The sequence below is a fragment of the Stigmatopora argus genome, chromosome 21 (assembly GCF_051989625.1).
Source record: "Stigmatopora argus isolate UIUO_Sarg chromosome 21, RoL_Sarg_1.0, whole genome shotgun sequence".
NCBI lineage: Eukaryota > Metazoa > Chordata > Actinopteri > Syngnathiformes > Syngnathidae > Stigmatopora > Stigmatopora argus.
In genome coordinates, this window is record NC_135407.1 from 4,373,854 (window position 1) to 4,386,719 (window position 12,866).

The following is a 12,866-nucleotide window of genomic DNA, read 5'->3' on the forward strand; positions in this document are numbered from 1 at the left end:
TTTGGTTTCCAGGTTTAAAGTTGCTGCCCGTCCAATGGACAAACAGGAGAGGAAAAATTGTCATCCAAAGTGTACAGCATGTGATGAAATTTAATTTGCTGCTACGAGGATGACGACATGGAATACTGCACTCGTTCCAAGGTGAGATTCACTGCAAAATGAGCACAGAAATGAACATAAAAAATAGACAATTGATTTAAAAAAACAACAACTTTCAGACACATTTGACGTTTTAAATTGCACATTTAAAAGAAATATTGTGAGCTCCAGGAATATATATTTTACCTGAAATGTCAATTCTGTGGCAGCACATTAACCACATACACAAATTCAATAAAGTCCCATTTAGGAACTCATTCACCAAACATTGATTGGACTCGTCCGTCAATACCCATCCACACTGTGCACATGCCTTTTTCCCCCCAAGAAAATCATTTTCACATTTAATATGCATAATATAAACATTTTAGAACAAAAATACACATCAATTTTACTAGATTTTTTTCTTTAATTTGATCAATGTTTTGATTCCAACTGCAGGAATCATGTTAATATTTTACAAGTAAAATAACATGTTTTGAGGTCCTTCTAGCATGACGAAAATATTCCGAGCAATCGTCATGTGTTCCCTCGAATTAGAAAGCAGAAAAACGTATGTTCCCAGCTTTGGATTTACGACCATAATTACGTAGCCCTTTTTTTCCTCCGTTCAAATTTGAGTATACGACGACTTGTAGAAGGTCGGCGCAACATTCCTCTGCGCAAGAAGGAGAATTTACTGTCCAACTCCTCCCTTCCGAAGATGGCGCCCTGCTCCCTCTCTTCCATTTCATCCCACATCACCCCCTCTCTTTCCTTTCTCGCACTGGGTCATAAATCCGTTGTTGTTTATGAAAATTTACAACATGGCGATCCGGCTTTACGAGCCACCCTCGCTTCCTATTGGCCGCGGCTCGTCACGTGGCCAGGAGCAGTGAACATGAACTTTTTCTATATAATTTCCAATCGAGGAATACAGCAGCCTTTCATTAAAGAGACTCGGGCTCCCACGCGGATGTTCCCTTCCAGCGGTGGTCCTCCACAACCTCACATTCTTTATATTTTTCTTTCTATTTTGAAGGATTTGATAACAACATGCCCCTCCCCCATTTATATGACTGGATGCTTTTGAGAAAACGAATCCCAGGAGTCTCTGGATTTCCATCCGAACACCTGCCCAGACTCGAATCACCGCAATCGGTAAGTCGTCCGCTATATTTTCTATCTAAAACCTGCGATTTTTATGAATTATGCTTCACGGTGACAAAATTGTTTTCTCGCTTGTATCAGTCTGTAATTTGTTTGCCCTTGTGTGTTTGTTGTGGATTTGAAACTGGGATGGGCTTGAGCCGCAATTACGGAGCTGGTGGAGGGTTTGTCTCCCCCTGGTGGCCGCTATCGTCTGCGTGGAAAGAACGATCGGCACGTTGACCTCTATTCCTGCAGTGGAAATATGTGTTTGAAGTTTGGGGCTCGGTGGGAGTGCGCCATCGCCTTCACAATGAATCTAACTTCTAAGCTAATCTCTTTTTTTAAGTGCATGTGGTTCAGATGGACCCATGACATGCTTGCCTGTCCACTCATGTTAGGTTGACGTGTGCCATTGACAGTCATATGTGTCAAATGGATTTGAAGTGGGCAGATTGCTGGGGAATTTTGTTTTTGTGCCGGCATACATGAACTCGCTAAATAATAATCATTCTTTTTTTGTCGGCGATTGACGATATTGACATTTTGTGATGGCATTTTTGTATATGATTTGGACTATATGTACTGCTGGAGTCAAGTACAGAAAAATAACATTTATATTGATGAAGGCATTCAATAAATGATTGGCTGTCAATGACAGGAACACTCCATCGATTTTACATCATTCCGATTGCATGTAGATGATCTAGTTTTCAAATGTCATTCTATTTTTTATTGCAAATGTTATGTAGATGTATAGTATTTGCAGAAGAACTACTATGCTAGTCAGAAAATGAAAATAACTCCTTAAATGATTGGCTGTTGAATTATTTCTGTCAGCCCTCTCAGTTCTAATGAAAATAACAAACGAGGACTAGTAGTGTTTTATTTATTTGAGGCCAAGAATAAGATTCAATTTCCAATCTAAAAATGGAAAATCTGTCACGAAGAAAAATCCATTGGAGTTCAAATCCATATTTTTGCAAAATGTGTTGGTGTGTGAGAAGCCTGTAGAGTGCACTGCCGCCCTGTTAATTCTTCACAACCCCTGTTTTTTTTCCACGAGCCCCCTTTTTTTAGCTCCTGGGTGTGTCCTTGTCTCGACTTGGGGGGAAATGCTTTTGTGGGAACTTTGTCGCCATTGGCCTGCCATAAATCAGCTGTTTGAGGAAACGCACTCACTTTGCTGTCCTTCACGCACCGTCGAATCAACGCAGTGCACATACAAGAATTTGTAAGAGAGAGTATAGCCACATATGCATTTATATTGATATTTTTGGGGGGTTGTCCATGTATCTTGGGCCTGTGTAAGTGTGAGTGCAGGGTGGGAAAGTGTGAAGGCAGAAGCGACTTGACAAGCTCACAAAAGAGGCAAAGGGCTGCCATAAAAATTCCTCAAGTCTGCGTGTGACCAAACGGAGTCGAGCTCCATAGGCTGTTGCTTTGCACGTCCATTTTTGTTGCCTTTTAGAATAGACGCCGAGGCATTTAAGGCCATCTATTTTCAAAATAGCGCTAAAATGACATTTTGCACCATGGCTGCATCTTTGTCTTGTCGTTGTGACGTGGAAGGCTATGCTTCTTCTGACTGTTTTGTATTGAATTCAATAGTTCTCAAGGGTGCCGATTGTCTTGCATCCGGCCTGCAAGACGAGTTTCCCTTTGGGACAATTCACGTCCACTGGACTGAAAACACAATATGGAAAGAACAGCGGGCATTTTTTTTTGGTGAATTTGTTTGGATTTTGTGACAGGGAAAATTTCTTTTAAAATGATTCAATCAGAAGTACATTCTCATGCTGTATATTTCAGTGTATAATTGTATTTGTCAAATTGCAAATGTTGTTGTGTATCAACAAAAAACCCAAATTGGGTTAAATTTTAACCAAATTGGGTTAAATTTTAACCAAATTGTTGTGTTAAAGGAGGCCGATTTTCACTTGATGTAATTTCACAGCCAAAATTGGGCTAATCCGTTCTTCTTTGGATGCCATAAAATAGTATTTTTTATCCAAACTGTACATTTTTATTACACTCTAAAATGTCAATTTTACCAATGCTATCTCTTGATTATAAATACTTTCATGCTTTATTCATTTATTTAGGTCAAATAGTGCTATGATAATTGTTCTGTTTCCTCTATTTCATATATACAAATGCTGTTATTTGTAGACCAATTGTATCAATGAGTATGTTACATTGGTTTAAAAAATAACACAATTTCAATAATAATATAGGAAAAAGAGTGGTTGGCTGAATGAACTTGAATGTTATAGATAGTCCCTTTTTTAACTTTTTGAAACTAAATGGGGTCCTTATTCGGAAAGTATATTGATTTAAGTGATGGGTTTGGAATGTTTTACCTCGACAAATGCGTTCAAAGGTGCATAAAATACATATCCAAAGACAAATGCGTATTTATATATTGCCCTTCTTCCCAACGTCCCAAAACACGAATTCCCTACTATGAGATCTGTCGCTACGTTGGCAAATATCCGAGGACCGTCTTTCAGGTCGAAGAAACGTCCACTTTCTTTTGCACGGCACTTGACGGCATTGTTTCCGAGGCGTTTTTGCCGCAATGCTCGTTAACCTCCCGATGACCTCGCCGCGTCAGTTCGCCCCCGGCGCCAGAGGATGGCGCAGCAGGACCAGGCAAAGTTCGGCCCCCGGAGCCAGCGAGAGTCCTCCTCGCTTCCACCGAACAACTCCCCCCTCCCTCCCTTGCGAGTTTACCTCCGGAGGTCACCAAGCAGGATTTACGACTGGTCAACAAAAGCACGTGATACTCCGCCGTACCCCATATTTGGGTGCCTACGTAAGAGCCGAAGAATCAAGTCCACGGCCCGCTCATTTCCATAATTCATCATAAATTGTGCAAGGCTGCTATAGGACGCGCTAAAGCATAAGAGCCACAAATCAAAAGCGCGCTGGCTTTTTGCGCTTTTCTGTCGCCTTTCCTCGCCTCGCCTTGCCTCGCCTCGGCTCTCCTCGCCGTTTCCCCCTCCCAAAAAACGAGCCCCAAATCCAGCGCCGGCAGAGGAATTGTCAACAAATGAGCTCCTATTTCGTCAACTCATTCTGCGGTCGCTATCCCAATGGCGCGGACTTCCAGTTGCATAATTACGGGGAGCACGGTTCGGCGGACGAGCCCTACCGAGACTCCGGCGGCATGCACCCGGCGCCCAGGTACGGTTATGGCTACAACGGGATGGACCTGAGCGTCGGTCGGCCCTCATCCGCCAACGCCGGACACTTTGTGCAGCAGCAACAGCAGCAGGGGGGCGAGCGAACCTCCGACTGGGTCGGGGACAAGGCGGCGCCGGTTTCGGCGACCGACCCGGGCAGGTACACTCCGTCGGCGGAGCAGCAACAGCAACAGCAACAGCACCAGCACCAGCAGCAGCAACAACAGCAGCAGCAAGCCGTCCTCCCGTGCGCCTCCTCCTCGTCCTCCACTTCCTCCTCCGGCGAGTCTCGGAGCCAGCACCGAGCGGCCAAAAACTCCCTGGCCAGTCCCTGCCCGGGCACCCTGCTGCACAACCGGGACTGCGCACCCAAGGGCACCCCCCATGACGAAGAGAAGCCCACGGGGAGCGCCCCTGGAACGCCACACAACGACCCGGCTCAGCCTCAGATATATCCGTGGATGAGGAAACTACACATAAGTCACGGTAAACTTCACTTCGCTCATCGATGTAAATAGCCAGGGGCTCTCACTCTACCCATATAAGGACCAGCTTTTTCATATTTTATTTCTAGCTTTCTAAACAGAATATTAATAGAGGAGCTTGTTTTCCTCCCACCAAACGTAGCATTTTTTTTTAATTTCGAGTAAAGTCCCTAAGACTCACACTTGACCAATGTACAAAAGTCAAGTTTATTTCGATTAGTTTTTAGCCTCCCAGAGGGAAAGAGGCCCCTATTAACGTATACTTTTAGGGTAAAGAATAACATATATATGGACATCGTTTCCTACATATTTCTTTAATAGTCCAGCCCTTTTATTTTTGAAAGGAACTAAAGCCCCACGTTTCTCTTTCTCTCTCGGCTCGCCCTCTAAGATTTGTCCGGTCCGGAGGGCAAGCGTGCCCGGACCGCCTACACCCGCTACCAGACGCTGGAGCTGGAGAAGGAGTTCCATTTTAACCGCTACCTGACCCGGCGGCGGAGGATCGAGATCGCGCACGCCTTGTGCCTCTCGGAGAGACAGATCAAAATATGGTTCCAGAACCGACGGATGAAGTGGAAGAAGGACAACAAGCTGAAGAGCATGAGCATGGCTGCGGGTGCGGGGGGGTACAGGCCCTAAAACGGGGAACCCCCCTCCCCCCGCCCACTCGCCCCCAAAAGTTGCAGAGACTTCACTTTTTATTTTTAGTGGTCAAATAAATGTACAGTTCTGTCTAGACTTAGAGCAAACGAATAAATGTCGGTTTAAATTATTTCTCGTGGAGAAAAAGAAGGGCAAAAAAATGCTACCTAATAAAAAAAACATTCAGCGAATGCACTCAGTGTACACTCACTTGTTCCATTTTGTGTATACCTCCAGTATGTTGTGTATTGTATTTATTTGTGCGTTGTGCTAAATGGAGAGCGACGAGAAAATTCCAAAGTGATTCTTGTATTTTACATTTTTCTTTCTTTCTGCAGCTTTAAAAAGAAACAAGTTTGCTGTGTATAACCCACGTGGTGTTAAGCTTTATCATTTTTTTCCTATTTTATTTTTTAAGACTGGAAGTCGAGAATGTACTGTAAAAAAACATTGTTGCTGTTCATCATAATAAACTTTCTACTGGAACTGCATTTTTTTAGTGTGCTGAGAATTGAGAGGAAAAGGCCTCGTTCTATTTCGTTCTTTAAAAGTTTTACAGAAATTCAACAGGTTTTCAGCCAAGTGGCGGTTTTGACTCACCTTTGTGGTTCGGGTGGGCTTTTTTGGGGGGTTCCTCGTCAATGCGCTCGGACATACAGCAAAGTGTCTTTTTCGCAGCATCAGCTGGACTTTTCAAGCTGTAAACTTTATTAAGCCCCTTTCTACCTTTCTACTTCCTTTGACATTTGTCTGCTAAATGAATGGGGGTTCGAGGGGGGGGCGGTTTGTCTAGGAATTAGATCGTAAAAATCATCGGGAGCGCGTCCAGATAGGCTCACAGGCCATAAACGGTCACGTGATGGCCATTAAAGTAAGTTTTATGGTTTTGGGGAGTTGACAGTATATTGCACATAACATAATCGCAGTGACGAGAAGGTTTGCTTTGACTCTGCCTTTTGCAGCCCAGCGAGAAGCGTCGCTTGACCGGACCGAACCGAACCGAACTAAACCGGACTGGATCGGATCTGATCGCATCGAATCGGACCGGGACAGACCGGACGCATGGCCGACATGAGGAGCGCCTCTCCGGGTGAGTTTGGAGAACAAGCGAGCCTGTGTTAAGGCTCGCTTATTTATTATACGAGCTCCCTCTATCTTTCCCAATTAGGCTAATTTGTCAGCGGTGCCGGGCGGAATTCTGGTCTGGGCAGATGTTGCAGGCAGGGTTGGGTCCGGCTCATGGCCATTTAATTGCTTCCTTCCCCGCGTAACTTGTTTCTCTCCATCTGGGCTGCGACTCATAATCCATTTTTTGCATGTCGGCTCATTATCTCAGCGCCCATTTGCACCCACTGACTCGTCTTCTAGGAGGATGTGCGTCTTTTTTTTGTCAAAGTTGAAATTATTGGCGGGGTGGAATTGGGCTTTTGGAGGGGAAGTGCACCCCCGCGTTGAGCCTATTTGGTGCTGGGCTGTAAACAATGTCACGTAAACACAAGTCGGGGACAAACAGCAGCAGGGACACGTTGGAAAAAAGGAATTCCGTTTTGTGTCAGACGTGTCATTTCGACTTCGGGGTTGAAAAGTTCAAGCCTACCCAGCCCTCTTTTTTCGGGAAAAGTCACTCTCGCTTTGGGGTGACCTCAGCTCGGATGAGAACCCATTGTTGCCTTCATTTGGACCTCTTAACTATTTTTGGGCCTTTTGCTATTTTCCCCCCAAGTCATTTTGCTTTTATTATACGTAAATAGGCGTAAATATTTTTTTCATTTGGTAGATTCAGTACAATTTGCATAAGAAAGTTTATGCTGTTCTTTTTAATGCAAATGGAAACTGTAATTTTTTTATTCAACCCGTTCCTCCATAATTATATCTTAGTGTGTATCATTTTGAATGGAAATTAAAGTTAAACAAATTTACTAATATATCTAAATATATTTGTATCACAGCTCAAATGAATATAATTAACACCATGTAAATCAACCCTATATATAAAACACCCCAAAAGCATCAGCGTGTAGCAATTTTAATAAATCCCACAGTGAAAAATCTTCCCAAAAGAATCTGCTAGCTCGAACAACCTCGTCAATAAATCTTTTCCGGCAACAACAATTTCCCCCTTTGGCCGATCGATAAGAAAAAGGCGAAACACACCGAAAGCACATATTTTATATATTAATTTTATTCCATTTTCCCAAAGTATGCCTCAGTGCATTTGGGCTGTGTGATCGCTAAAGTGGCCTCCAAGGCAATAAAATTCAAACATTCCCATCTTTTCCCTTGAAAACAGCCTCATTCAAATAAGCACTCAAGAAACCCAATGGCTACTTTTTGGCCCTTTTTCTGCATATTTTTATGCTTTCTGAACACTTTAATCAAACCCCTATTGCCCATACATCCCTTGCCTATTGCCCATAGCTCATTGGATGATGCCCCCCAACCCCCATCCCTCCCAAACTACCTTATGAGCTCAGGTTAGGCGTGTTGTCTTCCCAGCACAATGCCAATAAAACACGAGAGAGAGAGAGGGAGAGAGCTGGGCTTTTTTCGAAATGAAAAGGCGAGGCCATACGTCAAAAGATGGCGAGGGTTCAGTTGCAGGTCAGGCCGCTCCAAGATGAATGTGCAGGCTCTCCAAGCCACCAGCAGAGCTCGCTTTAGGCCAAGTTCACCGTCAGCCTGTGCAAAAAAAATAAATAAAAAACCCCAAAGAAAACCGAGACGAATGTAAGGAAGGATGCGACCAAAAATTGAAAACATACTTTTGCATATTCCGTCGTCGGTGGAGGTGCGTGGCAGTCTTTTCTGGGGGGGCCTCAATGTTGGCAAGGGAAGGAAAAATGGGGGTCAAAAGTTGGCCGGCCATCTTGACTGGTCGTCGTCGCACAAAAGGCAGAATAGCTTTGGATTACATATGTTGCAGCGTGCACTCCAGGTGAACCCTGCTTGCACGGTGACCCCAACAGCCCGCACCCCCACCCCAACCGACGTCCCCGCCAACAAGATGGAGTGCGTGACTGGCGTTTTATTATCGCGCTTGATTGGTGAATTTCCTTTGAATAAATTGCGTTTGATATGTTTGGGGACGCCATTTGCATTCGGACGATTGATACTCTCGACCCGGTCACCGCCTAATGGGAAGGCCCAGCCTGCCTGCCTGCCTGTCTGATGGCGTGCACCCCCCCCCCCAAAAGGAGCCCCTGGACCCCTTAAAAACCATTTAGCTGCTCTCATCCCCATCGTGTTGAATAGAAAGCTTTTAGGGGGACTGAAATGGCACAGATGGTTTTGGTGAATGGATTCGAAACGGAATTGTTTTGGAGGTGTAAAAATGAGAAATTTGGGTGGAAAAGGGAAATTCTAATGAAATAATGGCTGTTTCAATAATCTATATTTGTGCACGAGTAGGAACATTTCTTTCATTTTCATTCCAAAGCTCGTGATTGCATTTCATAGGAATAAAATTAAAGCAAAGGGACACATTTATTGATTTATTCGCTGGGGGTTAGATCAATAAATGAAATTTGATTTCTTTTTAGGTTCACTAATTCACACATTTGTGCTATTATTACTCACACGCTATTATTTATTTGGAATATTACAGTCTCAACGTGATGCCTTTCGGCGTCGTCTCGGATAACTTAACTTTGATGAGCTAAAGCTACACATTCACTATTTGATAAGCCTTTTTATTCATCCCATCCCATATTTCATTTGAAAACAAATGACAAAGTATCAAAGGAGTCAACCTTCACGCATCCAATAACACATTTGCACTTGACACCAATCTGAAAATGGAAATAATTCAAGCACCAGCTCCTTTTTTTTAAATGCTTTTCGAAATCCCGCAACATTCTTCAGCGTCACATTTTCTTCCATTTCAGGCCTTTTCTGGAAATGGACATTTTTTTCCCCTCCTTCACATTCACATTGAAGGCACGGGATGGTATTCATTATTATTAGAGGCAGCAGACAAGAGACCTTGTGCGAGCCGCCAGCAATTCACTTCTAATCTAAATTTACAGTAAGCTGTCACACAGGTGATGAATCTTACCTGAGCAGACCTTGCCGGAATTGTGAAGTGGAACAGTAGACTTCGCTGCCATTTGACGACAATAGATGTCCAATTATTTGAACGTGGAGGGCACAAATGAATATATTTCCATGCAGTGGTTTGAACTCAGAGACGAACGATTGTTGCCAGCCTCTCTTCTACTTTAAAATGATTGGACATCTGTCACCGTCAATTGCAGCCAATTAATTACATCTAATATCTATATAGATACATATATATGAGGATAGATAGACATATATTGGTTAGCATTTTTAGATGTATATGTACAGACATATGGAGATATAGCTATAGATGGTTAGAGACATTTTTCAATATATTTAATAGATATAAATGAATATACACTTTCATGGACATACTATATTGATGAATATATACATAGGTATAGATTAATTTATTACATATATTTATAGACATACATATATATTCATATCTGTAGATCTAGAGGTAAATACATTTATATAGACATTGACATATATAAATATATACATAGGTATAGAGGAATATAATATGACATATTTATAGAATAAATCCGCATATGCATTACATATATACATATATACATTGGTATAGCTGAATATAATATGACATATATTTGTATACATATATGCATATATATAGATGGTTTGACTTAAATGTATTTTATATACAAATATCCATAGATCAATTAATATACATTTAAATAACATAGAAATATGCAATTGTATGGACATATAGATATAGAAAGCTACAAATATACAGACATTTAAATATATATGTATGCACACACACACACAGACACACACACACACCTCTATATATGTAGCTTTACGTACATATATTTGCAGGCCTTCATAATACGCTTGTTCAAATAATTTATAGCAACAAGTGCAAAAAAAGGCCTATTAAAATTTCACTCCCCCAAAATATGAATAAAATGACATTTCACCTGAAGTCGGTCCTGCATATTCCGCTTCTGCAATAAAATTCTGTAGCATTCCATTCGTTTAGAGGTTATTTCTATGAAAAATTTAGGCAGAAATGTTTCAAATTTTAGGAGAAAATGTGCAAGTACTCACTCGTGAGCTCCTCGTTGAAGGGAAGCAAAAGCGTGCATGTGGACCAATCGCTCTGTCCCCCCGAATCCAGAAGTCCAAGTCCGGGGTGAAGAGCGGGTCAGCGCGTCTAAGCGATATGAAAATGTCCCCCCTTTGGAAGAAGGGGGCACGCCTTGTTGTTTAACAAAGACTGTCAATGGGCAAGATTAATCAGAAACAAAATGGAAACTGTGTCACTTTGGGGTCAGGCACAAGTTATCTCGCGTTGGGGGAGTGAAGACAGAGAAGGGGGGATTTTCTTTTCTTTTTTTCTTTCTTTTTTTTGAACAGGGGGGCATATAGGGGAGAAAGGAAACGCTTTGGAATATTTGTAAAGTTTGGGCTTCTTGTTTGTGCCTGCAGAGGCCTCGGAGCATCTTGGACCAGTTTGCTTCACCCCCAACGTGGAGGAAAGGGGGCTGCTTGGACACCTGATGGCTGCAGGTCAGAAATGTGGATTTACTATTTTGGGGGGCTTTTTGGAGTGCACCACAACGAAATGTCTATCAATGTGTTCACTTTTTCATTATTATCATTTAAATACGCCAGTTAAACGCCTCATATAAATGAACACATAGGAACAAAATGGGAAATTGTGGACGCTAGGAAATATTTCAAAATATCGTTTGGTAAATCTGAATGATAATTATTAATACTGTTATTTTGGAAATAGTAAATACAATGAGGTATTTGGGTGATGTAGTTGCAAATATATTATTTTTGCTGTTGTAAATTTTGGCTGAAATGAGGTAAGTGATGTAAATAAGGTTGCTTGTAAGATCATTTTTGTATAATTTTTTTCAAATGGGGCTTGTATTTTTTGGGGAAAATCTGTTTGGCCTTGGATGATAGGAAATCCTCCTTCCTGCACGTATACGTCGCTTTAGTTTGGCGGTATTTTGCTTTTCTTCTTCTAGCTCGAAGCATTCGCATTGTGCTTTTGTGTGTTTATCGATGGCTGTTGTGATAAGGAAGGATGATCCGATGAATATCGGTGGTTGCTTTCAAGGCAAAATTGGCAGTTGTGTGTGTATTTTTTTTAAATTGGCATTGGTGTGTGATGTTGCTGGTGGTTGCAGCTTTATTTTAGAGACTATTTTTGCCTTCAGGGGGGGCATTTGAAAGCCCCGTGCGTGTTGTCAAGTGATCCCAGGTGATGAATATTGTCCTGACATTTCGTGTAGTTTTTGCTCTTTTTTTCCTCCCCCCCCTTGTAATCCGAAACCTCGCCCACACAAGTTTGACGGGGCGCAGTAAACAAGTCGCTTGATTGGTTTTGCTGTGATCTAATAAGATCGAAGAAGGTGGAAAAAAGGGGGCTACGTCAGGCAGTCCGCCGAGGCTGTGCTGGTGCCAGTGCCATGCTTTCCATTGGTTCCTGTTTACATGATGCCCGCAGGACGCTCGACGATTGGCGGTCGCGCTCACGTGACCACGCAACTTTGTACATTTGACAGCGAGTAGGAGGGTTTTGTGGAGATCCGAAAAACGACAGCCCGATAAAAATTAGTATTGTTGCACTTCACAAATTAATGACCATGAGTTCCTACTTGATAAACTCCAACTATATCGAGCCGTCCTTCCCACCATGCGACGAATACCAGCAAGGCGGATACATCCCCAACCCGGGGGACTACTACGAGCGGCCGAAGGACTCGGGCTTCCCCCACCACGAAGAGCCGTCTTACCCCCGCTCCAACTACACGGACGCGGGCTACGACTACGCCGGGGTGCCGGCGGCGGACGACTTCGGGGAGGGCCACCTTTCGGTCGCCGCCGCCGCCGTCGCACGACAGCCGCCGCCTCCTCCACCTCCGCAATCGACCACGTCGACCACGTCGACGCTCGCCCAGAACCACGGAGCGCGCCTCCAGGAGGGCTCCGTCGCGGGGCCCGCCAAGGACTGCAGCCTCGCCGGCGAAGCCTACCCTTGCGCGGGGAAGCAGGGCAGGGAGCCCGTGGTCTACCCTTGGATGAAAAAAGTCCACGTTAGCACCGGTGAGTCTCTCGCCTCGCCCTGCCTTGAGCACACAGAGAGCGCAGAGGCGCGCGTCCGGGGAGCGCTCGGTAGTGAGCGGCCCTCTTTTACGGCTGCAATTTACGACTATGGAGCAGCGGGGTCGGTAATTAAGGACCCTCGTAAATTTTATCGCCCGTGTTCGTCTGTCGCTCTTTT

The 12,866-nt window shown here is 43.5% G+C and overlaps 3 protein-coding genes across 3 annotated transcripts in view; all 3 read left to right on the forward strand.

Annotated features, from left to right (window-relative positions):
• hoxa3a (homeobox A3a) overlaps window positions 1-12,866 on the forward strand; it is a 25,307-nt gene continuing 12,441 nt past the window's right edge. The window contains exons 1-4 of the mRNA XM_077589948.1: window positions 1-141; window positions 1,121-1,239; window positions 6,505-6,632; window positions 11,054-11,134. The gene's annotated coding sequence lies outside the window, so the exon portion shown is untranslated. The remainder of the gene's footprint in view (window positions 142-1,120; window positions 1,240-6,504; window positions 6,633-11,053; window positions 11,135-12,866) is intronic.
• Window positions 3,967-6,033, forward strand: hoxa5a (homeobox A5a). The gene is made up of 2 exons (XM_077589954.1): window positions 3,967-4,901; window positions 5,292-6,033. The coding sequence occupies exons 1-2, from the start codon at window positions 4,283-4,285 to the stop codon at window positions 5,537-5,539; spliced, it is 867 nt and encodes a 288-aa protein (XP_077446080.1). The 5' UTR covers window positions 3,967-4,282; the 3' UTR covers window positions 5,540-6,033.
• The window catches only part of hoxa4a (homeobox A4a), a 2,145-nt gene continuing 1,275 nt past the window's right edge, over window positions 11,997-12,866 (forward strand). The window contains exon 1 of the mRNA XM_077591234.1: window positions 11,997-12,688. Coding sequence (XP_077447360.1) covers window positions 12,223-12,688 — 466 coding nt within the window. The 5' untranslated portion in view covers window positions 11,997-12,222. The remainder of the gene's footprint in view (window positions 12,689-12,866) is intronic.